The sequence below is a fragment of the Euprymna scolopes genome, chromosome 22 (genome assembly GCF_053919585.1).
Source record: "Euprymna scolopes isolate OS-2025 chromosome 22, ASM5391958v1, whole genome shotgun sequence".
NCBI classification, from domain to species: domain Eukaryota; kingdom Metazoa; phylum Mollusca; class Cephalopoda; order Sepiida; family Sepiolidae; genus Euprymna; species Euprymna scolopes.
Genome location: NC_136503.1, coordinates 100747931 through 100775926, shown reverse-complemented (window position 1 = coordinate 100775926; position 27996 = coordinate 100747931). Strand labels below are relative to the sequence as shown.

Genomic DNA, 27996 nt, shown 5'->3' with positions numbered 1-27996 from the left:
TGTATTTTTCAAGTTCATTATCTTTGGCTTTGACGTGCATGTTTCACCTTGATTATCGTTGCCTTTGATAGGTACGTTTTACGTTCATCATCTTTGCCTTAGACGTGTATATTTAAAATTAATTATCCTTGTCTTAGACGTTTATGTTTCAAGTTCATTATTCCTGCCTTAGCCATGTATGTTTCCACTTCATTATCTTTGCCTTAGACGAGTATATTTCAAGTTCATTATTCTTGCCTTAGACTTGTATGTCTCAAGTTCATTATCTTGGCCTTAAACTTGTATGTTTCAATTTCATTATTTCTGCCTTAGACGTTTATGTTTCAAGCTTATTATCCTTTCTTTAAACTCGTATGTTTTCAGTTAAATATCTTTGTTTTAGACGTGTATGTTTCAAGCGCATTATCTTTGCCTTAGACGTGTATGTATCAAGTTAATTACCCTTGCCTTGGAAATTTATGTTTAAAGTTCAATATCCTCGACTTAGACGTGTATGTTTTAAGTTTATTATCTTTGCCTTAGACGTGTATATTTCAAGTTCATTATCTCTGCCTTAAACGTGTATGTTTCAAGTTGATTATCTTTGCCTTAGACGTGTATGTTTCAATATCATTATGCTTGCTTTGGGCGTGTATATTTCAAGCGTATTATCCTTGCCTTAGACGTGTATATTTCAAGTTCATTAGCTCTGCCTTAAACGTGTATGTTTCAAGTTGATTATCTTTGCCTTAGACGTGTATGTTTCAATATCATTATGCTTGCTTTGGGCGTGTATGTTTCAAGCGTATTATTCCTGCCATAGACGTGTATCTTTCAAGTCTGTTATCTTTGCTTTAGACATGTATGTTTCAAGTTCATTATCCTTGCCTTACACGTGTATGTTTCAAGTTGAATATATTTTCTTTAGACGTGTATGTTTCGAGTTAATTATCCTTGCCTTAGAATATTTTCAAGTTCATTATCCTTGCCTTAGACGTGTATGTTTCAAGATCATTATCCATGCTTTGGACGTGTACGTTTTAAGTTAATTATCTTTGCCTTAAACGTGTATGTTTCAAGTTCGTTATCTCTGCCTTAGACGTGTATGTTTTAATTTCACTATCCTTGCCTTAAACGTGTATGTTTCAAGTTAAATATCTTTGCTTTAGACGTGTATGTTTCAAGCGCATTATCTTTGCCTTAGACGTATGTTTCAAGTCCATTACCCTTGTCTTAGATGTGTACGTTTTCATTTCATTATAATTGCCTTAGACTCGTATGTTTCAAGTTCGTTATCTGTTTATTAGACGTGTATATTTCAAGTTCATTATTTTTGCCTTGGACATGTATATTTTAAGTTTATTATCCTTGCCTTAGACGTGTAAGTATTAAGTTCCTTATCTTTGCTTTATATGTGTATTTTTTAATTTCATTATACTTGCTTTAAACATATATGTTTCAAGTTTAATATCTTTGCTTTAGACGTGTATGTTTCAAGTTAATTATCTTTGCCTTAAATGTGCATGTTTCAAGTTCATTATCTTTGCCTTAGACGTGTATGTGCTAAGTTCATTATCCTTGCATTTAATGTGTTTGTCTCAAGTTTAATATCTTTGCTTAAGATGTGTATGCTTCACGTTCATTATCTCTGCCTTAGATGTGTATTTTTCAAGTTCATTACGTTTGCCTTAGACATGTATGTTTCAAACTCATTATCCTTGCCTTAGACGTGTATGTTTAAATTTCATTATCCTTGCTTTAAACTTGTATGTTTCAAGTTCATTATCTCTGCCTTAGACGTGTATTTTCAAATTCATTATCCTTGCCTTAGACATGTATATTTCAAGTTCATTATCCTTGCCTTAGACATGTATATTTCAAGTTCATTATCCTTGCCTTTCACGTGTATGTTTCAAGTTCATTATCCTTGCCTTAGACGTGTATGTTTCAAATTCATTATCCTTGCCTTAGACGTGTATGTTTCAAATTCATTATCCTTGCCTTAGACATGTATATTTCAAGTTCATTATCCTTGCCTTAGACGTGTATATTTCAAATGCATTATCCTTGCCTTAGATATGTACAAAACTAACTTTCATAATCTCGTAGGGTATAATCTCTTCTTACTGTCGGTTTAACAGAAGATGCTTGACTTGGCTCCAATTTTTCTTTAACCTGGTAAGACATTAACAGTGGAGCAATCGTCTGCCTACCATAACGAATAAATATCCCTTTCTTTTCCATGCGTGACAGGAGTGATATTCATGCACAATGTTTTACCCAAGTCTGTCGGTCAAAACAAGTCTGTCAGTCAAAACAAGTCTGTCGGTCGGTTCAAACACAATACCTTCTTACTACTATATAGTTGTCTTCAAATACATTCTCAACAAAGATTTGTCATAAAACTGCGTTACAAGTTATAACATTGTGCTTATTTCGTTCATCGTTTGAGTTTTTCCCACATAATTCTTTAACATCTATTTTAACAATTAACCTGATTATTGTAGTTTCTCTCCCTCCTCTCTCTCTCTCTCTCTCTATCTCTCTCTTATTCTGTATATTTCTAGGAAAAGCAAATCTCTGATTTAAAAAAACCATAAAGCGGAAGACCAGTACCCGCATTAAGCTGGTCTGCAGTTTAATTTGTTGCTGGCTATCTTGCTCTTGCTTGTTGCTGGATCTCAACATTTTGAACTGAGAGAGAGAGACTTAGCTGTCGTACAAAGCTAAGACTCTATAACATCATATTTGTATAAATACTCCCTCGGGCATTTGGGCTCATGGATTTTAAATGTTTGAGGGACTGGCTCTCGTCTGACAAGACGTTGCAATCATATATATATATATATATATATATATATATATATATATATATATATATATATAGTAATTTATAAAATGTCTATGGCGATTAAGCTACACGCTACACTGAATATTCGGCGTTTCATCCACTCTAGGATTCCTCAGGCTTATGCGCGAATTCTGTGGTTGTTTATCGTTTTCATATGCTCCTCTTCTATTGATTTAAAGAACCCCAACATCTATTAAACTGTAGAAGAGAAATAGCAAATAACTGTGTTCACAAAATAAAATTTACTCTAGGATAGCGATACAAAATAGTTTTAAAACTTACAAAAACAATAGAAAATAAACAAATAAATAAATTAAATAAACATGAATATACATAAACGACCACACATATATGTATGTATATATATATGTATATATATGTGCAAATATGTATGTACACATATGTATATTTATATATAAACTAACAAAAAAAAAAAAGAAAATGTCTGCCTTAAACCACTAACCTAGTTTTAAAACAGATCCTTTGTTCGATAAAATGCATGCCCATTGGCTGATAGGAGGGGGCGCGGTGGATACTAGAAAGCTGATTGGCTAACTAAACCCTCAATAGAAGAGGACCATATAAAAACGACAAACAACCACAGAATTCGCGCATAAGCCTGAGGAATCCTAGAGTGGATGAAACACCGAATATTCAGTGTAGCTTAATCGCCATATATATTTTAGAAATTACTAACTAGCTCTACCTATGTATTGAGCACTTTTGAAGTAAATACTTAAAGTTTACGCATTAATCTATACTTTTGTATATTAATTTTACGTGAGTAAATGAAGTAGTTATATATATATATATGTATATATGTGTGTGTGTATAAACTATCTATTTAAAAACGATACGTTACATATTTCAAAAGCACACAATAATGCCATTGACATGGATTAACCTTTTACTGGTTAGAAAAGGCCGTCACCATCCACTAAAATCTTCATGGACTTTTCATCATTTGTAAATATTAAATAATTTCCAAAATAATATCTGAAGAGAAACAGAAATTTTTCACATTCTAATTTAACAACTTACCTTGAAAGAATCGTAGATACTTGATCCTTTAAACGTGATTGGGACGAGAGTTTCCTCTTTCGCAAGATCGCTAAGCGTTTCAATCGTTGAAGGTTGGTCGACTATCGTGAAGTGCGCCGTCAGATTAGCCGTATAGTAAGTGCTCACAAGGAGCGTAAACAACCACCAACTCATGACAATCACCCGTGAACGGGCAGACGTTGGTTCCTGGGCGCCCCCTGTTGGCGACAACAATAAACATAGTCATAATTATTCATAATTATTTATTAAATGTCCAAAGCTACAACATTTCCAAATCGATTTACTTCTAAACTATGGATTTTGTTTGTGTTTGTACATTTTATGACTAAGTAAAAATAAATAAATAAATAAATAAATACGTGTGGACAAATCACAAAGATTTCTGAATTGATTTAATAGCAGAAACACAGAACCAACTTCATCTATTGATTTCAAATGTGCCTTTTCATAAATTACAGATAATAATTGAAGATATAGTTATTTATTTATAATAAAAAAGTTTTAATTATGCAAACAGAGCATTCATATGTATTCCCTATTTTGTCCTTTAGTTCTTATACTAGCGGGGGGTACCCGGCGATGCCCGGGTGTCTTGAGGTAAATCATATATATTATATATATAGATTCCAGCCACTCGATTGGGGTAACGCGAGGTCATGGAAAGCAGGTGGCTGACATAATACGGATGTAAGCAGAAATAATTTGGTTTATGGTTTCGTATTTCGTTGTGCTAGACAGAATATACATCTGGGTATAATGGTCAGGACAATCGCCCAGTATGAGCACTGCACGGGCAGAAATAAACTGTAACCTACTGTCTGTGTAACTGTAAAGAAAGCTATGGCAATATATCACACTATTTGATGATGATGATGATGATGATGATGACGATGCCGATGCCGATGCCGATGATGATGATGATGATGATGATGATGATGATGATGATGATGATGATGATGATGATGATGCACAATATCTCTCTCTAACCCTCCGGACAAAAAGATAAATGATAACAGTATTATCTGTTCAATTGTCATATATTATTAGGAAACGAAGCCAATAGAAATCGGGGACTAATCGTTACTCAATTGTAATCGATGAAATTGATTTTAGTTAACATTTTATTCCTTAAAATAAAGTAACAGAACGATAATTGCCGTGAGTGGTTGGATAATCAGAATCAAATATTGATTTTGTAGTATGATCAAAATCCACAAAGAAGCTGATTTTATTCTATTATATAGATAATATAAACTTTTGGAATAAATGCATCGTGTAGCTAGACCGTAAGGAACGAACTCAGTTCTTTTTATGTAATAGTAGAGATGATTATTATAAAATATCTTTTACCGAAGGAAATATTTGTTTGGATATTGGATGTAATCGATGCAGTCGATTGCAATTTAAATTTTATTTTGTAGGATGATCAAAATTTCATATCGAATCTGATTTCACTCTTTTATATCAATAATAGGCATGCCAATCTTACCTTGGAATAAATGCATCGTGTAGATAGACCATAATGTCTCTTTCCAGTTGAGGTTGAAGAAAAGGCAAGGATTCTTATCCATCCGATTGTCGGGGAAACCTCTGATCGTGTTGTGAGAACCTGACATTCGTTTGAAGCCGTCGATGATGGTCAGGGAGAGCGAGACGACGACGATGGCGATGATGAATGACAGCCATGTGGTCAGACTGAAGGCGCGAAAGACTTTGAACAGGTCGAGTTTTGACGAATCAATTGGATTCTTGATAAGCATCGCTAAGCCTTCCTCCGTGAACGGGTACGTGTAATCAACTACTCTGGATCGACTGTAAGTTATCGTCAAGGGAGCCACAACCAAATCAACTTCCTACAAAACAAAAAGGAATAAAATGTTTTGTATTTACAAAACAAAAAAAAACGAATATATAATATAAATCTCATATGCCTGTTTAAATGTATGTATGTATGTATGTATGTATGTATATATATATGTATGTATGTATATATGTATTTATGTATATATATGTATGTATGTATATATGTATGTATATATGTGTGTATGTATATATATATATGTATATATATCATTATGTCAGGTCATGTCATATGCTACTGGTACCATGTAACCCAGTACTACCTGCCTCATGGTCGGGTCACCGGCGACTAAACTGGTTCCCCCACCAGACTTGTTTGGTGAGGAGGGTAGCTAGTCTCCCTGAAGGATTAAAAACAAGACCTTCCAAAGGGCGAATGAACTCTTTTTCTGGGTCAACGGCCAACTAGCACCGTGTATATTTGTGTGTGTGTGTGTGTGTGTGTGTGTGTATATATGTGTGTATTGGGGTAGAGAGGGCTCCCGTAAGCCGTGGTGAAGGCAACCTTTCTAGGAGAAGCAAATCTCTGATTTGAAAAAACCTTAAAGCGGGAGACCAGTACCCGCATTAAGCCGGTCTGCAGTTGAATTTGTTGCTGGCTATCTTGCTCTTGCTTGTTGCTGGATCTCAACATTTTGAACTGAGAGAGAGACTTAGCTGTCGTACAAAGCTAAGACTCTGTAACATCATCTTTGTATAGATACTCTCTAAGGCATTTGGGCTCATGAATTTTAAATGTCTGAGGGGGTGGCACTCGTCTGACAAGAGACGTTGCAATCATCATATGTATATATGTATGTATGTATATATATGTATGTATATATATATATGTATATATATATGTATATATGTATGTATGTATATATATATGTATGTATGTATATATATGTATGTATGTATATGTATGTATATATATGTATATATATGTATGTATGTATATATATATGTATGTATGTATATATATATGTATGTATGTATATGTATGTATGTATATATGTATGTATGTATATATATGTATGTATATATGTATGTATGTATATATATATATATGTATGTATATATGTATGTATGTATATATATATGTATGTATATATGTATGTATATATATATGTATGTATGTATATATATATATGTATGTATATATATATATATATGTATGTATTTATATATATGTATGCATGTATCTATATATGTATGTATATATGTATGTATATATATATGTATGTATATATGCATGTATGTATATATGTATGTATGTATATATGTATATATATATATATATGTATGTATATATGTATGTATATATGTATGCATATATGTATGCATGTATGTATATTTGTATGTATGTATGTATGTATATATGTATGCATGTATGTATATATGTATGTATGCATATATGTATGCATGTATGTATGTCTCGCAAAAACTTTTGACAGAGGCAATGGATCATAACAAGATTGATATCATTGTAAAGCTCGTCTTCTCAGATGACAAATATCGAAAAGATTGGCCCCAAAACATTAATTCCTTTACCCCAAACTCGGCCGAGGAGGGATCGATTTTTTTCGCTGACATTTTAACAATTTAGCGTTCGAGTAACTTTGGTTAATTTCCATACCTTTGACTTCCGTTCGCGGCTAAGACGTCAGATTTTCTTTCACTTTCTTTCTGCTTTCACGCCACGGGTTCGATCCTACCTGCCTACTTCCACTTTTTTTAACACCTCTCATCACCCTGTTTTGATTCACTCCTCATACTACTACCATTTTTTAACACCTCTCTCCACATTAACGGGTTCAAGCCTGCCTGCCTACTTCCACTTTTTTTTTTGCTCAACATACACCTCCAAACATCCGGGCAACCAGTCTAGTCTATATATATAAAAGGTAAAATGTGTGTGATCATTTTATGTATGTCTAGCAAAGGCTTTTTTCGCCGCCATTCTCGGGGGAGGGGGAGTTACTATCACTTAGAAGTGTTTATAATATCTAGAATTTGGGAACGTGCGTCGCATCTAGATTAATTTACATCGACGTTTATAAAAAATTGCGCTATTTCACCGTGTCGCCTGTTTGGTCGACTTTTTAATATAAATAAAGTGAAACTAAATTGAAACGTTGCGTGTTCTCGGCTTTCGCGTCAGAACGTCCAGAAAGCAACCAGCTTTTGATCAATGTGGAGTGTCTTCTTATATCAGACAATTGCTATTCAATTTGGACAACCCCCTTTAAATGGGAAGCTGGTTCCCCCCACCCACCACACACACACCAGCATCTTGGGGAAGTGAAAACCGCCCCGCATTTAAACAAAGTAAACAAACCTCAAAAACTGCCCCGCAGTAAATAAAATACTGCCACGTCATTGTAACGCTCCTGTGATGACCTCATTAAGCATCTACCTCTCAATCAAACCTCTTTCACTCACTTTATAACCCTTAACTTAACACGATAACCAATTTCTCTCACTCGTGGCCGAGATGGTTAAGTGGTTGGCTTTTGTTTCCGCGTCAAGGCTACGGGGTTCAATCCTATCTTCCTACTAAAAATTTTCTTTTTTTTTTAACACACACACCTCCAAACACCCGGGCAACGCCGGTTACCCCCCGCTAGTTAATTTATAAAAGAGAAATTATTAGATCAGTTGATGTATCAGACGTACGAGTTGTTATTTATGAATCGGCACTTTTCAAATGAGAGAACAGTAAAAGGCAAATAAGAAAAAGAAAAGTTAGATCACACGTGACCCGTTGGATCAGTATTCATTATATGTTGTATTACATATGTATGCTCTTAATTTTAATATTGGTTTACAATCATCCTTTTATAAAGACAGATAAGAAAAAAAAACATAGTAGAGGAAACAGGGCATGAAAACACAGAGAATAGTAAGATCACACGTGACCCGTTGGATCAGTATTTGTTATATATTGTATTATCTATATATCTATAAAAGTGAGAATGGGTGCAGTGATACTTCTGAACATATGTACACCACGAATTTAAGATCTACGGACTTGAAATTAGGTATATAGGATATTCTGACTTATGAAAAACTTTTAAATCAGTTTTCATTCGGAAAAAGGGCTGCTAAGATGTCAGAAATTAAAAATTGTTAAGTAAGGATCATCGGAGTTTTATCTGTTTGTCAACTGTTTCACGAATGGACATGCACTGATATTAAGAATAAAGGTGTTTGAAAACACATTTTAAAGTACGTGTCAAGCTGGGCTAATGGTTATCGTACTTGACTCAGTGTCTTTAGGTTTTGGTTTCGATCTCAGCTGGAGTATGTTTTATTTTTACTTGCAAGAAGTGCACTTTTTAGAAAAAAAACATACTGGCATATGCACATGTCTCAGTTTCTGTATGAATTAAAATATAATATTTATGAGTATCTTACTACCGGGCAACGACGGGCGACCTGCTAATATATATATATATATATATATATATATATATATATATATATATATATATATATATATATATATATATATACAGTCAATTGTGAAAATATATATGGCAATTAAGCGACACAGAATATTTCGCGTTTCATTCTCGTGAGAATTCGTCAGTCTTAAGCGATTTATTCGGTGTAGTTTAATTGCCATATATATTTTCATAACTTACTATCTAGCTCTACCTATGTATTGAGCACTGTTGAAGTAAATACTGATAAATTTACACATAAAATTATAAATTTATGTGATTTAATGAAGTAATAATATATATATATATATATATATATATATATGTTCGAACTATTGTTCTTATCTTGGATGTTATTCTCAGAACGTTTCGGTCGATATAATATCTGGCCTTCTTCATGTGTATATTGGCAATGGCTCTTATTGTGTGAATTATTAAAATTGTTTTTTTTTTCTAATGCAAAATGATATTAGGACAGATTATAACATATTAAAAAACATTGGATTCGAAGACGACCATTTTGCAGTTTGAAGAGACGCAGTTTTGTAGTAATATGTTTCGCAGTCTTGAATTTATAAGAAAAGAAATTCTGTTCATGGAAATTCGGCCTCACGTTATGGTCATGAAAGAAGTATGTCTTTCGTATAGAAAGTAGAGTTTTTGTTGCGAATGTTTTAAAAAGATGAACTAGCAAGAGGAGCTCAGTCGATCTTCAAAACGTAGACACCTAGGGTTAATTATAATTATGTCTGCATAGATTTACCCGTTTCTCGAGCTGACCTACAAGTCCCGTGAATGTGCCATTTATAAGCATTCCAAATTGTCCGTCTTCCGGTTCGCGCCAGGAAAAACTAAAAAGAAGACAAAAAGAAACAAAGAAATGTCTTTTGCGCATCAAAAAAAAAAAAAGAAAAAGAAAAAAAAGAGTCATTACAAAAAAAGGTACATAAAAAAGAGACATTCCAAAAAAAGGAGACATTACAAAAAAGGAGACATTACAAAAAAGAAGAGACATTACAAAAAAAGAGACATTACAAAAAAAGAGATATTCCAAAAAAGAGACATTCCAAAAAAAGGAGACATTACAAAAAAAGAGACATTAAAAAAAAAGACATTCCAAAAAGGAGACATTACAAAAAAGAGACATTACAAAAAAAAGGAGACATTACAAAAAAAGAGACATTAAAAAAGACATTCCAAAAAGGAGACATTACAAAAAAGAGACATTACAAAAAAGGAGACATTACAAAAAAGAGACATTACAAAAAAGAGAGACATTACAAAAAAGAGAGACATTACAAAAAAGAGACATTCCAAAAAAAGGAGACATTACAAAAATGAGACATTATAAAAAAAGACATTCCAAAAAGGAGACATTATAAAAAAAGAGACATTACAAAAAAAAGAGACATTACAAAAAATGAGACATTCCAAAAAAAGGAGACATTACAAAAAAGACATTACAAAAAGGAGACATTACAAAAAAGAGACATTACAAAAAAAGAGACATTACAAAAAAAGACATTCCAAAAAAAGAGACATTACAAAAAAAGACATTACAAAAAAGAGACATTACAAAAAAGAGACATTAAAAAAAAGACATTCCAAAAAAAGAGACATTACAAAAAAAAGACATTCCAAAAAAGGAGACATTACAAAAAAAGGGACATTACAAAAAAAGGAGACATTACAAATAAAGAGACATTATAAAAAAATGAGACATTCCAAAAAAAGGAGACATTACCAAAAAGACATTCCAAAAAAAAAGAGACATTATAAAAAAAGGAGACATTACAAAAAAAAGAGACATTACAAAAAAGACAATACAAAAAGAAGGAGACATTACAAAAAAAGAGACATTACAAAAAAGAGACATTATAAAAAAAGGAGACATTACAAAAAAGAGACATTACAAAAAAAGAGACATTATAAAAAAAGAGATATTACAAAAAAAGGAGACATTACAAAAAAGGAGACATTACAACAAAGAGACATTACAAAAAAAGGAGACATTACAAAAAAAGACATTCCAAAAAAAGGAGACATTACAAAAAAAGAGACATTCCAAAAAAAGGAGAGATTACAAAAAAGGAGACATTACAAAAAAGACATTCCAAAAAAAGGAGACATTACAAAAAAGGAGACATTACAAAAAAAGACATTCCAAAAAAAAGGAGACATTACAAAAAAAGAGACATTCCCCCAAAAAAGCAGACATTACAAAGAAAGGAGACATTACAAAAAAGACATTCCAAAAAAAAAGAGACATTATAAAAAAAAGGAGACATTACAAAAAAGACATTCCAAAAAAAAGAGACATTACAAAAAAAGACATTCCAAAATAGGAGACATTACAAAAAAGAGACATTACAAAAAAAGGAGACATTACAAAAAAAAGAGATATTACAAAAAAATGGAGACATTACAACACAAGACAAACATTTCATTATAATAACTGCATAAATGTCCTGTAACATAAACAGAATTCGCATCTAAACAGCTAAAATCTTCAAAAATATATCAGGATTAATTTGCGCTTACAACTAATATACAAATATAATAAAGATAAGAATATATAACATTTATAATTCTAAAATATAATAAAATATAATATGAAATAATGTAATGATTTAATGATGTAAAATAAAACTATATAATCTATATATATAACTACGATAGCGTGTGTGTTCTTTTGTGTGAGACGCTTACATCCGGGTCGTTAAATTGTTATGTTTTATTTCTTGTCATAAATAATTTTACCAGGAATTCGTCATAAGTTTTGGTTTCGGTTTCGATTATGGCTGAAGGAACTCAAGTTATATTTATATATATATAGATACATTTTTTTCATAAGTTTTTATTTCGGTTTCGAAGTGATATGGATATATTTTTTTAATTTTTGAAATCATAACTTAATAAAATATAAAATTCGATAGAACATTAACTCTATAATAATATATACGAAATCTGCAATCATTAAAATAGCATATTTACGCGTATTTTACGACCGGGCTTTACCGGGCGTCCCCGCTAGCTTAGATAAATACTTTTGCAGTTTTAACAAAAAGGCTACAATAATATCAGTGTCTCCATTTACGCTGAACATCTACAGAATGCCAACATCAATATATTACATATGAATGAGTCCCGCTAGTATATATAAATATGTAAGCTTGCAAGCTCTAAGGCCTGCCAACATCGCGATTATATTAGAAATTGAAACGTGAGGAAGAAGTTAGTAAAAACAAAGGAACTAAAACTGTGTTTGAGAATAACGAAAAATTGCATAGTATTTATCCTCATTCAACATTCCATCCTAGGCAACGCCGGGATTCCCCGCTAGTATATATATATATATATATATATATATATATATATATATATATATATATATATATATATATATATATATTAAATAATGTGATTTATAATTTAAAATTTAAAAATCAAATTTTAATTAAATTAAAAATCCGTTTCATAAGAAGGAACAACAACAAAATCAATTATCTGTACGATCGTTTCGGAAAACAATGCTTTTTATTGTGGTATACATCAAGTTATGTAGAATAATTATATATAGTTTTTTGGTAAGCAAGGTCTCCTTATCAGCAAATTTTGAAGGGTTTTTATTGAATTTAAAAGACACCATAAATAAACCTAGCATTAAAAGTAAGGCAGATGAATCTGAAAAATTGAAATAAAAGGTCTGGATTTAAAATTTATAAGAAAATTAATATGGGTTAGAGATAGAAATAAGTAGAGAAAAATATATATTTTTGAATGTACATAATAAATTTGCTTTAAAAATATATAGAGATAGTTACCTTTTAATTTTTCGTTTTTTGAAATCAGGAACTGTGTTTAAAGTAGTCATTTAGATGTTTGCTATAGCTTTTTATTTTATTGAATGATGAATTTTAAAAGGGCGACGCTCGTGCAGTAAATTGTTTCCGTTAGCGTATTTTGATTTAAAGACGCTACAGTTAATATATATAGAGAGAATATTTATTTTGCAAGTTTTTAAGGGGAGATAATTGTCATGTGTTATTGGCTTTATTTATTATTTGATTTACGGGTCTAAGGGCGGTAATTGGTCTAACTTAATTTATTAAAAAAAAAAAAATTGTAATCTATTTTTACTAATGAGTAATTTTTAATGATTTAATGTGGTTTATATTTATTAAATTTAAACCAACGTTTATTATTACATGTTAGAAGCTCGTGTCTTGAATTTACTAGTTTGGTTGTGCTTTTTATATCTTCATATTTAAAATTTTTTAGGGTTTCTTTTGTACATAGTGTACAAAATTTATCTCCTGGTTTATATGATTTGGAAGTCTCAATTATTTGCCATTTTAAGTTGAAAGAAATATTGCTATTTTTTAGTTGCCAAATATAGTTGGATAGAGTAGTTTGGTTTGATAGAGAGTTATTTTTAAAAGAATGTTTGTGCGTTGAAATTCTATGTTTTATTGGGCCAGATGTGGAACCAATATATATTACCTCTTGATTATTATGATTATTTTCCGTTAGGTCTATTGTTGGATTATAATGTGGTGGGTTGATTAGTAATTGATCTGTAGATTGATTTAAGTTGGTGTTATTATTTAATCTGGTAGTTGAGTTATGGCTGCTGATAGGTTCTTGTATATTTGGAGTTTTTGATACTGTGCAGCTATAGATAACATTTTTAATTTTACATGAGCCTTGTAGGGGTCATTTATTTTTTCTTCTACAGTTACAGTCCGATGTATTTTGTATAGTTGTATTTTGTAGTTTACTAATTTTCTTATTTTTAGAGCTAATTATTTTCTGATGAAGATTAGGCATAGTAGAGTAAGAGACTTTAATTGTGTTCTTATTAAACTTAATTCCCCTTTGCTTGTAACACCAATAAAACTTTTATCAAATCATAAACCAATTTACCTGAAATTCATCTGGCGACTCAATTCTTTTAAAATGTCCACAGCAAATCCTTCAAACCCGGAATTTTTCTCAGGTGTCAATTTCATGACGTAAGGCGAGTACTGTAAAAAAAAAAATAAAAAATTAAAAAAATAAAAAATTAAAAAAATTAAAAATTAAAAATTTAAAAAAATTAAAAAATAAAAAATACAAAAAATAAAAAAATGAAAAATAAAAAATTAAAAAAATAAAAAAATAATAAAAATAAAAAATTAAAAAAAAAAAAAAATTAAAAATTAAAAAAAATAAAAAATAAACAAATTAAAATTAAAAAAAAAAAAATAAAAAAATTAAAAAATAAAAAATTAAAAAATTAAAAATTAAAAAATAAAAAATTAAAAAATAAAAAAATAAAAAAATAAAAATTAAAAAAATAAAAAATTAAAAAAATAAAAAAATAAATAATTAAAAAAATAAAACATTAAAAAAATAAAAAAATTAAAAAAATTAAAAATTAAAAATTAAAAATTACAAAAATAAAAAATTAAAAAAATAAAAAAATTAAAAAAATTAAAAATTAAAAAAATTAAAAATCCAAAAATTAAAAAAATTAAAAATTACAAAAATCAAAAATTAAAAAAATAAAAAAATTAAAAAAATTAAAAATTAAAAAAATTAAAAATTAAAAATAAAAAAATTAAAAAATTAAAAATTAAAAAATAAAAAATTAAAAATAAAAAATTAAAAAAATAAAAAATTAAAAAAATTAAAAATTAAAAAAATAAAAAATAAAAAATTACAAAAATAAAAAATTAAAAAAATAAAAAATTAAAAAAATAAAAAATTAAAAAAATAAAAATTAAAATTAAAAAATTAAAAAAATAAAAAATTAAAAAAATCAAAAATTAAAAAAATTAAAAATTAAAAAAAGTAAAAATTAAAAAAATTTAAAATTAAAAATAAAAAATTAAAAAAATAAAAAATTTAATAAATTAAAAATTTAAAAAAAAAAAATTAAAAAAAATAAAAAATTAAAAAAATAAAAATAAAAAATAAAAAATTAAAAAAATAAAAATAAAAAAATAAAAAATAAAAAATAAAAAAATAAAACACTTTAAAACATAAAAATAAATAAGAGAACTTTTTTAGTTTGCTTTGGCGCCTAAATGAGTTTTTGGTTCATAAGGTTGCGGCGTGTCTTTCTTATATTTGCTTACATATTGCTGCAATAGTGAAAAAACACCAGGCACAACTGTAACATTATTATTCTTTACCAAATATTTATATGAATCAAAATTCTCTTTATATCATTTCTTGTTTTTACATTATTTTATTGTACAACAGCTTTATGAGTAGAATATATTTTGTGATGGGTGTCGTGCGAACATTTAAAAAATCCAATAGTGTGCAGCAATGAAAAAAAGTTGGGAACGACTGCTCTAAACGCTAATGTCAACTGTTCTCCTTTGATCGACCCAGATCACCCAGCAGTCGTCAACTGACATCAACTCAAGATTGTTAGAAACTATCCATAAAACTAGTAGTCTCCATTCTTAAATTTATGGACAAAATCGGAAATCCTATGTCCGGTCTTTTGTCTTAGTCACTGTCACACCATTATCCATCTTATTTCCGATCCTCTTTTTAACTTCTGTTTGTTCTGTTAATCAACACGCTGGGAAAGGACGCTCATATGTAACGTTGCAGTGAAAACAAACAAAATAAATTATAATTTTTAACAAATGGTTTTATTACCGTTACTTGTTGTCACATGTCTATTTTAGCCTCGACTTTACACGTCCATTTTCCTCGACGCAGACTTTCCTTCTGCTCCAACATGTGGTGCCTTTTTTCCTTTTTCTTTTCGAGCACACTCCCTAATTTGCGGTCCTGGATATGACCTTAAACTATATCCAGTGGTGAGGCCCCAGCTTGTGGGCTTTGGGGAGTGTGGAGCCACCCTTTAATTACCATTGCTCCCAGGTCCACTCTGACCCGGAGTGGTAGTACCTGTTAGGATTCCAACTATGGGTTAAATAGAAACCGACGTGAAAACAACAAATATATTCTATTAAAAAAGTTTTTCTTCAAAATCTTTGGATTCGGCATTAAATAACCCGAAAAGGGTTGATATGCCGTAAAACAACCAACCAACCAACCAACCAACAATCTGTTATAAGAAGATATTATAGAAAAAAACATATTAATTCAATTCTCTGTAACTCATTGTTTTATTAAATTTCTTTGATTTGATTTGACTAAATATCCCATATATTTAGAAACATACACCTATATATTTACTTATAGAAAAGCGACACTGTGTGGGTGAGTTAATTTCCTATGGATTCTGAAATGACTGAACCGATTTCTGTGAGATTGCACACAAATGTATTCCATCTGTCTGGGAATGATCTTAAATAAGTTTTGCATCGGAATGCCTCCGATAAGTATCGAGAATTGATAATTACAAAATTCTGATTAAACTTGGAACAGTCCGATTTTGACTAAAACACGAAAAGTGCATTTGAGAAGTTTTATCAAGCCACAAACAGAAAGGCTCGACGTATTAAATCAACAGAAGCATTGAAACTATGTTGTTGCATTTTTTTAATTTATCGTTTTTTTTATTTTGATATTTCGAGCAGTCCTCTGCCCTTTGTCAAAAAAATCACTACATGTTTTTGTTTTTATTCTGTAAAGTTCTTGCCCTCGTGAATCTTTTCTAACGTACGATTTTAATGCCAGATCTTTTGTTCGATCGATTGCTTTTTTGAACTGTCATTGCTGATTTCCGATACCACGAGTCAAGATTATTATTGATTGAGTTGGAATATTTCTTATTGAACTTTTCAGTTCTATGTTAAAGTAACGACCCCTCTTTTACTGCGGCCTCCTGATCAACCTTTCTTTTAACGGTTTCTCTTTTAAGGGACTTAGCCAAGATTCTTTTGAGAATTCTTTGGTGAACTTTGGTTTTCTACCAATAGTTTCTCCTTTCTGGACAGTGTCCATAAAAGTGTCTCTCGTCTAATAGGTCCCGCGCTGTCAACTAAGCCCCAACCCCTGTTCTATTGGTTCAATGCTGTATCACCTGTTTTACAAGTATTTTAATGGAATGTGTCTCCCCTTGAATTCCTTCTTTTCAGGATAACGAGGTGTCTCACTAGTCTTACATACGATTTCATTTTCAGATCTTAGATTAGATATGTCTGCACGGGCCGTAAAAAGGTCTAAATATTTATTCAACTCCTGATAGTCGAGCACTGTTCTCACCTTTTGTTGGTTCTGGTGAATGGCCGCCGTTAGTGAGATCAGACCCTTGGGGGCCCCAGTTCCTTCTTTGGGTACGGAACCAACAATCCATTATTAATCCAGATCTGTAGCTCATTATCATAGTCTCCGCGGGCTTTCGCGGGGATGTTATATTCTGGCACTCAATTGTATCAATTTTGTTGTGGTTGATCACCGGACCACTTCCACAACACGGTCCAGATTTTGGTGCGTTGGTCGAATCCCGCACGAAAGTTGGGTTGGTCCATCTGAATGGTCACACCAAAAGGATAGCTGTCCCAACAAAATGTGCCTTGCCTCCCTTATCAATATGTACGCTGCCAAATTTCTTGATAACGTGCATCCCCAGAAGGAGGTCAAACACCAATGGTTTGCAGTCCACCACCAGTACGTCAGTCTTCAGAGGATTCCTGTTGGCTAATGTTAATGTTATGCTGTCAACACGATGGCTTAACAGACACTTCAGTCCTGCCGTCAGAATTGTGGTATTCTTTCGTATTTTGGGTTGACATAAGAACCCATTTACAACCGATGATGAGAAGCCAAAATCCACCAACGCTATCCGATCTAGCCGTCAATTTTTATCTTTACCACGGGGAGTACCTCTTCTAGTTTATGTGGGGAGAGAGTTGTATTGGCCTCTCGCCCCTTGTCTCGTTTCCCGGACACCTTGATGCCACATGTCCTTGCTTCTTGCATTGATAACAGTATATCTCTGGAAGCACCCTGCCTGCTTTGCCCCCGGGCTGCCGGCAGTCTCTGGCAAAGTAATTGGGACCTCCGCACTTGTGACACCGATTGTAACTGCATCCTACTGGTAAAGGTTGAAGGTTGGTCCACAGGTAAATGAGGAAGAATTCTGCAGCGACAAGTTCCTCCACTTCTGCTTCCTCTGTCATAAGAACCCGGGAACTCGCAAGAATTTGCTGCAGGGTCAGGGTCAGGGTTAGGGTTAGGGTCATCCGTTTCATTTTGGAAGATACTTGCAACTGTTGTTTAACAGAACTTGAGAGTCCTGACACGAAAGCGCAACTGAGCCATCGATCAGAGGGGGTTTCTTCTATTAACCGCATAAGATCCTGCAGGTCACCCAGGCATTCATCGACAGTTTCCCCAGAACGCCAAATTGTCATATGCCACGAGGAGGGCTCGTTTTACTTGCTTTAAATCCTTCCTTTGGTCATGGGTTAATCTCCGCTATACAGACAGCGCGCCACCTCTAGCCTGAGTGGTAAAACACGCTCAACATTGTCAAACCCACACATTTCACACACCAGTTCCACCTGTTCCTACAATTTGGACATTGTGTGATCAGGCGAGATGTCATTGAATTCAGGAATAAGACGGATATCAAATGCTTCGCCTGCCATTTGTACGCCGAAATAGCTTGAAAACTGCTGGGCCCTCCACCCTCACTTTCTTTCTCACCTTGAGCCGGAACATTCTTTGGGCGGGACTTTTCTCTCCTCACACCGTTTTTCCTACTTAAGCAAAAGGACAGTCGCCTATCACTCCGAGTTCATTCGTTTATTCCTCTCAAATCTCGGGAATTCTTGCGGTTAGTCTCACCCTCTTTCACATAAAACCAACCACGTCTACCGCTTCTTCTTCTTCTGTCTCTTCTTTCGCTCCCATCCCCTGTGTGCTGACAGCAAGCACAACAAACTTTCTCTCTTTTGGAGGTGAGCGCATTAGAAGAATTACTGCTACAATTTCAGATGCCTGCCGCCAGAGGAGAGGGAGACAATGAATAAGGTATGTGGCCTGTCGGGTGTTATTCGTCATTGTTAAAGACTGTCCGTTTATTGTTCCGTTCGTTATTGTTGTGAATATGTAAAAACACCCACATACACATACAACGACTATTAAATATACACATAACAGATCGACACATACAAACACTCCTTGTATAAAGAAAAGTAACTGTCCTTATAATTCAAACCACTAGACGATGCACGAGCATCGATCACAAAAAACGCGTATACCTCATATACTATGTTTGCCCTCCTAGCAGTTGCAACTTTGATAGACGATGACACAGCCAGATTAGAAAATGGAAGAGAAGAAGAGCACGGCAAACAGCATTGAGGTCAGCGATTGTTATCGAGCGAGAGGGGGGCATATGGTCTCACACTCGTATAGACATAATTTCTTTATTCACTGCATAAAATGTAAAAATAGTTGCAAATGATTTCTTTAAAGAGAAAAGTTATGATGAAACTCACCGGAAGTGTCACAATTTTTATATTAGCATTTCCAAGTCCATACTTCCTGTCAGGGAATAAATCATTAATTCCTGACAACCACATTTGTATCCGGTCAACATCTTGCGATTGTTGTTGCGGTTAAATTAACAATTTATTTATGGATTGTTGCAACTTCAAAACAACAGTGTTTGCTCTTTTGGGAGTTGCAATTGTGAGAGATGACAACACGGCCAGAATAGATTTTGAAAGAAAAGAAAACTACAGCGTTGGGATTTGCGATCTTTGTTGACGAGATGAAGCATATAGTCTCACACTCATGCAAAAAGAATTTCTTTATTCACTGCATCAAATGTAAAATGATTTTTAAAGAGAAAATATGATGAAACTCACCGCACGTGTACCGATTTTTATAGTAGCATTTCCAAGTCCATAATTCTTGTTGGGGAAGAAATCACTTTTGACAACCAGGTTTGTATCCGGTCGCCATCTTGCGATTGTTGTTGCTGTTGAGTTAGCAAATCCTTCATGGATTGTCGCAACTTCAAAGGCTGGATAGCAACTGTTCGTAAATGTTGATTGGGAAGTTCGTAAAATTCCAACGACATTCGACTAAAAGAAAAAGGAACAATTTTAGCTTAAAAATAAAAATTAAAAAAGTTTATCATATTTCTATAACAATAGCTTTTAAACATTTCTTTTGCAAATTAAAAACATTGCATTGTATCATTTTTGGTTGCGTTTGTTTTTATATGCTTTCAAATTAATATAGATCTTTATATTGTATATTATCACGAAATATGTAGATGGGTTATTAATGGATAGCAACTGTTCGAAAATGCTGACTGGGAAGTCCGTAAAATTTTAACGATATTTGACTTAAAAAAAAAAGCAGCAAACGGTGTTGGGTTGAAATTGCTTCCTGATATTATCGACTTCTTCTTTTGGTTAAAAATAAGTAGTCTAATAAATGTTTTTTTTTTTTTAATTTTTTTAAAATACATTTTCACCCCAAACAAGACACATTGCCACTTTGGTGTAGAGGGGCTACTATCAGGGGCAACAACTACTGGGGCACTATGTTGGGATTTGGGCAGCAAGATGTCGGTTCACGTTACACTTGAACTTCTGCATGTCAGTACAGTTGGGGAAGCAGGGACCTGGAATGGAATTCCAGAGTCTAGTGCTACTGGAGTAGAAAGATCTTTTACATCTAGGGATCTCTACTGTGTGGGGGTGGGATTTAGCTGCCTGTCGAGTTTGTCGAGGGTGTCTATGTCGTGGGGGCACAAGTGTCTGCAGTTCGCCAGAGCATTCACCATTAAAATACTTGTAGAACAGGCAGACGATGGGACAGAGGCTGAAGCTTAGATGCCAGTTCAGGGCCTATTAGGGTGGCGACTCTCTTTTGAGCCTTGTCTAAGAGTGAGAGACTAGTAGCAGATGCACCAGCCCAAATATGACAGCAATACTCCATACATGGGCGAATGGTAGCCTTATAGAGGTACAAGATACTTTCGGGTGTTAGTAGTTTTCTAGCACAGTAGAGAGAGCCTACCTTCTTCGCAGCGGCCCTGGCAACGCTTTCAATGTAATTGTTCCAATTCATGTTTCCTGTGATCGTTAGGCCAAGCAGTTTGAAAGATGTACTCTCAGACAGGGAGTCACTGGCCATTGCTATTGGTGGCAGAGAAGGTTTCTTGTAATTATTGAAGGAAACCAGTTTAGTCTTGGCAGCATTGAATGTGACCATCCATTTTTGTCCCCATTCCACTACAGATTGGAGGTCATCCTCTAGTGTTTTTGCCATTTCATTAGATTTGTGTTCATTTGTTTTCCTGTCATGCCTGTTATAGAGTGTGGTGTCATCAGCATATATACCCATCTCAGAGGCAATTTTGTCGGGGAGGTCATTTATGAATATTAGGAACAATGGAGGCCCAAGGATAGACCCCTGAGGCACTCCCGTATTTATATCATATTGTTTAGATGTACGACCGTCGAGGACAACCTGGATTTTTCTCTCATCTAAGAAGGATTTAATTATGTTAAGTATTCTACCAGTGATTCCGTATGATCTAATGTTCCTGAGGAAACCCTCATGCCATACCCTGTCAAAAGCCTTGGATATATCTAGAGCTACCGCTCTGCCCTCCCCCACTTGTCAAGTGAATGGTATATATGTTCAGAGATTACAGTGAGGATGTCTGCTGTGGAACGGGCTTGTTTAAATCCATATTGTTTGTCAGTCAGAAGTTTAGCATCTGTAAGGTGACGGACTAGAGCATGGTCTCTAATATTTTGGCAAAAAGTGGGAGGAGGCTAATGGGGCGATAATTTGATGGGTCAGTTCTTTCGCCAGAATTCTTGAATACTGGTACCACAGAAGCAGTTTTCCAACAGCCCGGAAAGCAAGATTCATTAAGGCATTTGTTGTAGAGTTTGGAGAGAACTGGAGCTACTTCGGCTGAGCATTAAATAAATTCAAGAAAAGTTTTGCGCTAAATTTTATTTTGAATGATTTCGTTTACAAAAATGCATTAAAATAGTGAATTTTATTTTTATTATCGGGAGAGAATAAAAGAGTGTTTTTTATTGACGGAGGAGTATAATCAAGTTTGTGGTTTTATTTTATTTCGGAAATATAATTCAATGTTTCCTTTTTATGCTAAGCTTCCAGTTAAATATAGAGAAAATAAATTTGAAACTCTCACTTTAAGTTCTAATATATTTTAATATATTATAATATATTATAATATATTAAAGAATATTTTTAGCTTCAAGATGAAAATGCCAACAGTATCAGTTTCATCATCAAACCATGGTAAATCAGCTCGAAATCAGCAGCAAACCGTAGAATAGTTTTCAGAAATGATTTGTAGAAATAATTTCCAGAAATGATTTTCAGAAATGAATTCACGAAATGTTTTTAAGAAATGATTTCCAGAAACGAATTCCAGAAATGTTTTTAGCAATGATTTCTAGAAATAATTGCCAGAAACAATTTCCAGAAATTAATTCCAGGAAGACGATGATGTAGGAGTAGGGCTACATAGCTTGGGCAAGGTGATATAGAAGGATATCTGTTGCTCGTGCAGAAGTACCTACTTCTCTGTGAAGCCAAAGTATCCAAGACAAAGACACATCTTGTCAATAACTGCGCCATGGAAGTTGCTGATGATGACAATATAAAGTTAGGTCGGATTTTCTGTTGGCGTTTATTTCCTTAGCTTTTTCCCGGAGGTTTTGAGTCAGAGTTGCCTTCTCCTAGGTGAACCACCATCTAAAGTTGATGACCCCCACATGCTCGAAGTGACTGGTTTTAAGGCGCCAGTGGACCGCCTTTGCCCCTTCTTAGCATGGACAGTTTCGCCAGACTTAGTAGCGAAACAACACGAGAAGGCCAGGAACTGGACTTGGTTGTTAGAGGTTATTTGAGGCGCACATCATGAGAGCAATTTTTAGGGAGAGGGAGCTTATCCTCACTATCACCTTCGGTTGTGACAACCTTAAGACCTATACATATACATACATATACATATACACATACACATTTATTTATTATCTGTTTTTTCATCTTCCTGTCCGTCCTATTTTTCTTCCTATGTTTTTTTTCTTTTTTTCTTCTTCTACTCCCTTTCCTCCTGAATTTTTACATTTTTGCTTTTCTTTTTCTGATTAGTTTTCTATTTCTACGTCTTTTTATTTTTCTTCTATATTTTTTGTTCCAGTTTTTTCAATAAAAAATACACACATACACACACAACATAATTATATATACTTAGCCGATCTATCTCATCTGTCCGTAACCGTTACAGAAATGAATTTAATGAATTAATAAATAAAGTTTTTCATAAGTGATGCGATAATAGGTTCATATTTATTATAGTTATTAATAACAGATCCATATTAAATATATACCAGATTTCTTTTTTTCTTTTTTTTTCTTTTCCCTGGTGTTCAAAATATCAAACGGATAACTTTTAAAATTTAATTATTTGAAATTTAAGTTTTTTTTATAAACGAGATTTGCATGAGATCTCGTAACATATGTGTATGTTTCCACTTCCGGTTATAGTCGGATGAGATAGATCGGTACAGAGAGATTGATATTGGGACCTAAGACTGTTCCCTATTAGCAGGTTTGAAACCGCCGGTACCGATGGCTTATCTTATCTAAACTTCTGAAAATAATGTATATAAATAATATATATACATATACATACACACACACGCACGCGCGCACACACACACACACATACACACACACACACACACACACATATATATATATATATATATATATATATATATATATATATATATATATATATATATATTAAGGGGATTAGAGCAACAGTCCAAAGAGCAGAGCATATTTTAATGTATTAGTAAATTAATACAAATAAAATAAAAAAAACAGTGCTCGTTGCAATGCAGATATATAAAAAGCTCGATAGGCATATATATCCTAGAGCTATTTTAATATTGAGTAAGATGATTTATAATTTATAATTTATAATTAAAAATGAGTGCTTTGCCGATGATACTTACGACTTTTAGAAGGCGAACCATTAAAATATACACCTGCCTTATCTAAAAATAATAGTTTTATTTTTGGTGTCTTTAAAAAAAAAACCCCACCCAATATTTTTGCTAATGAAGAGACTTTGTTTCAAAAACTATATGATAAAATTATTTCTAAGACTTATTGTCTATCTCAATAAAATCATCGTTTCCGAAACGATCGTACAATTTATTGATTTGTTTGTTCTTCCTTGTGAAACCGATTTTTAATTTTTAATTTAAATTTTTAATTATAAGTTATCAATCATCTTACTCAATATATATATATATATATATATATATATATATATATATATATATATACGCAAGCTTTTCTGTCCAGATTTAATTTTTTTTACATAGTCACCACTAATCTAGATGAACTTCCGCCTGCGATGAGGTGGTGGCTGTCCATGTGCGTCTGGAGCTCTTGTAAAATCTTTGAAACCAAGTAGAAAGTGAAAGTGAAAGTAGACATCCGTTTATTATGCGTGTACTATGTGAGTAAAATTATTAAACTTGTGCGTGGAGAGGGAAGTAAAAACAAAAACAAAAAAAAACAAAAAAAAACTTACCATAGAATGAAATGAATCGTTTCTACATTTAAACAACATTTCCGAATTCAGCATTTTCATGCTTTTCAAAGATGTTATTATTATGCAAATAACAGTGAGGATATATTGTTTATCATCTGGAAACTGAAATAAAAAAAATGATATTGTAATTTTTTGAAGCGACGTTGATTTATGAGGTTTTCACCGAAATATCAATATATTTTCACTATCTAATGAATCGTTTCTACATTAAATCAACATTTCATAGTTGAACGTTTTTATTATCGTGCAAATATAAGTGGACATAATGCTTATTATCCGGAAACTGAAATAAGACAAGAATATTTTAATTTTATGAAGCGACGTTTGCTTTGTGAAGAGGATATTTCTCCCGAAATATTAAAATATTTCCACTATTTAAGATACTATTAACAGTAAGTAAACAATTTACTGCAAAATAAATAGGTAAAAGAAAAATGACTGCAATTACTTATTTTCACTCATCTCTCTTTCACTGTTCTTTTCTTTCCACACATTTATTTTTAGAAACCGACAATCGAGTATATAAACATTGCAAAATGTCATTTAATAAAAGAGCATTATTTACTGTAAGTGATTGACCAATCGTAAAACAGAACTCCGAGGTCCTGGATATGACCTTAAACTATATCAGATGGTGAGGCTCCAGCTTGCAGGCCTTAGGGAGTGTGGAGCCACCCTTTAATTGCCATTGCTCCCAGGTCCACTCTGACCCGGAGTGGTAGTATCTGTTAGGGTCCCAACTATGGGTTAAATAGAATACGACTTAAAAACAAATATACTATATTAAAAAATCGTTCTTCAAAATCACCAGATTCGGCATTAAATAACCTGAAAAGGGTTGATATGCCGTAAAACAAAACAACCAACCAACCAACCAACCAGAACTCCGACGGGCTACATGCTGCCTACGGGATGCAGTTTCACAGTCCTGAAATTATTATTTAAATAAAAAGACAAAAAGAATTTATTGTCTTTTATCAAAAGAATGAGATCAAAATTTTAAGATAACATTCATCTTGTAACTGTATCCCCATTCGGTGCGAACCGATAATGGAAGATCAGATAAGAACACAAAATTGAATTTATAAGATCATAAAATACAACTTTTATCCGGTTTTCCATTGTCGGGTCAATATCAAATGCTATTTTGTCCTTTGACCTTCTTTATGGAGATCAACTGCGACGGGTTAGAAATGCCAAGTCTGGTAAGTGTATCTCCAATAATTACTACCTTTCATAGTTTTTGTCTCCCCACGTTTTGGCCAATTAATCCTCTGGCTTGCTTAGGGTAGGATTGAAACCGTTATCTTCAGATCATGCTTACCTGGAACCGGATTACTGCGCAACGGACCACCTGAAGTAGGCCAGAGGATGAGTTGGCCGATACATTGTGAAAACAATTATGAAGATGAAGAAAAGATTATTTCAAACAAAGAATGACCGCTGATTCTTTGTTTTGTTTTATTTAAATTGAAGCTTTTAGAAATCAACCCTCTCCCTACCTGTGACTAATACTTAATCTCTTTATGAGACACATAGATATAAGATAAATAGATATCTGAATATTCCATTAAAGTTATTTTTCACATCTCAAACACTGAACGTGTAAAGAAGCTGCAAAGATAATTTTCATCTTCCCAATTAATCATTTAAATATGTTATAGCATACCTCTGTTGTGGCTTTTAATTTTACTGGATTATAAGAGAAGAAGGTGCACTATTCATCGTAAAAGCCACTGTGGGTAAGCCATGCAGTTTAATTTTTTATCAAGCGACGTTTGCTTTGTGAAGAGGAGATTTCTCCCGAAATATTAAAATATTTCCACTATCTAAGATAGTACTACCTCCGGTCGGAAATACTTGGTGCAGAATTAAAACTGTCCGCGTTTTAGGTTTTGTCACGCACCATTTCAATGTTTTAGGGGGTAACTGTTAGTACTTTAGAGCGTACTTAATTGAAAAAGAACAGTTTTCGTTCTAAAAATCATGTAGAGTTTAATCTATGCACATTACTTTGTTGACTGTTATATAATCTATTTTTTAGAAATACCCGCAGTGACTATATAAATATGGAAATTGTAGTTGATGCCAATGTGGAAAGTAAAAACAGAAGTGATAAGAGAGAATTGACAAATTCAAGACGGACAGCAGTTCTGCAAGCGTTGCTACAAAGGTCTAAAGGGCGCGCCTTAGAACGAGGTGCAATCAAAGATGTTGCCACAAAATTCGGTATAGGAAGAAATACTGTAGGCAGAATTTGGTCACGAGCACTAGACAGTTCGTCCGATATATTGGTGCCAATGGATTCTCTCTGGCCGAAAAAAGAAGGCCTACAGTTCACAGCTGACAAAAATAAACACCATTCCCTTGAGAAAAGAACCACTTTGAGGTCTACTGCTCAAGCATGTGGAATACCTAAGACAACGTTGATTGCAAGGATAAAAGATGGCGAAATTCGGGCACATTCAAATGCTGTAAAACCGCTTCTCACGATAGAAAACATGAAATGTCACGTTGATTTTTGCCGTTCGCAGTTGGATTTAAATGGAGGAACTTTTAGAGAAATGTTTGGTGTCATACATATTGATGAGAAATGGTTTTACATGACGCAAAATGCAAGGGAATTTTATTTAGGCAAAGACGAACATGACCCTTTAAGAACCACTAAAAGCAAGCGTTTCATTACAAAGGTAATGTTTCTTGCTGCCGTGGCTCGACCTCGTTGGGATCCACATCGCAAATGTTACTTTGACGGGAAGATTGGAATTTGGCCATTTGTCAAACAAGAGGCGGCTAAACGTAACAGCAGAAACAGGTTTGCTGGAACAATGGTAACTAAAGTCATGGATACAATCATGAAAATTCAGATTCGTGAATTTCTTTTTGAAAATGTCCTTGTTTCAACACGGAACAAATGGCCAAGTGGATCCATTGCACAACGAATCATAATTCAACAAGACAATGCTAAGCCACACGTACATCAAACGGGCCCGGTGTTCAAACAAGCATCGGAGAGATTAAGGTTAACCATTGAACTGGTTAACCAGCCTGCAAACAGTCCGGATCTGAATGTGCTTGACATAGGTTACTTCAATCCAATCCAATCCATTCAACACTAAAAGGCTCCAAAGAATATTGATGAATTAATTGAAGCAGTTAAAACCAGCTTTCAGGAATTAGAAAAATCAAAGTTGAACAACATTTTCCTGACATCGCAGGAGACAATGGAATAAATAATCTTGGTTGATGGTGGC

At 33.1% G+C, this 27996-nt stretch overlaps 1 protein-coding gene across 1 annotated transcript in view; it reads right to left on the bottom strand.

The window, feature by feature from the left end:
• Window positions 1-27996, bottom strand: part of LOC145243744 (uncharacterized) — a 102386-nt gene that overhangs the window by 7484 nt on the left and 66906 nt on the right. The window contains exons 8-12 of the mRNA XM_080106789.1: window positions 19974-20192; window positions 14107-14207; window positions 9944-10031; window positions 5382-5745; window positions 3872-4089 (exon numbers count right to left, since the gene is read on the bottom strand). Coding sequence (XP_079962915.1) covers window positions 3872-4089; window positions 5382-5745; window positions 9944-10031; window positions 14107-14207; window positions 19974-20192 — 990 coding nt within the window. The remainder of the gene's footprint in view (window positions 1-3871; window positions 4090-5381; window positions 5746-9943; window positions 10032-14106; window positions 14208-19973; window positions 20193-27996) is intronic.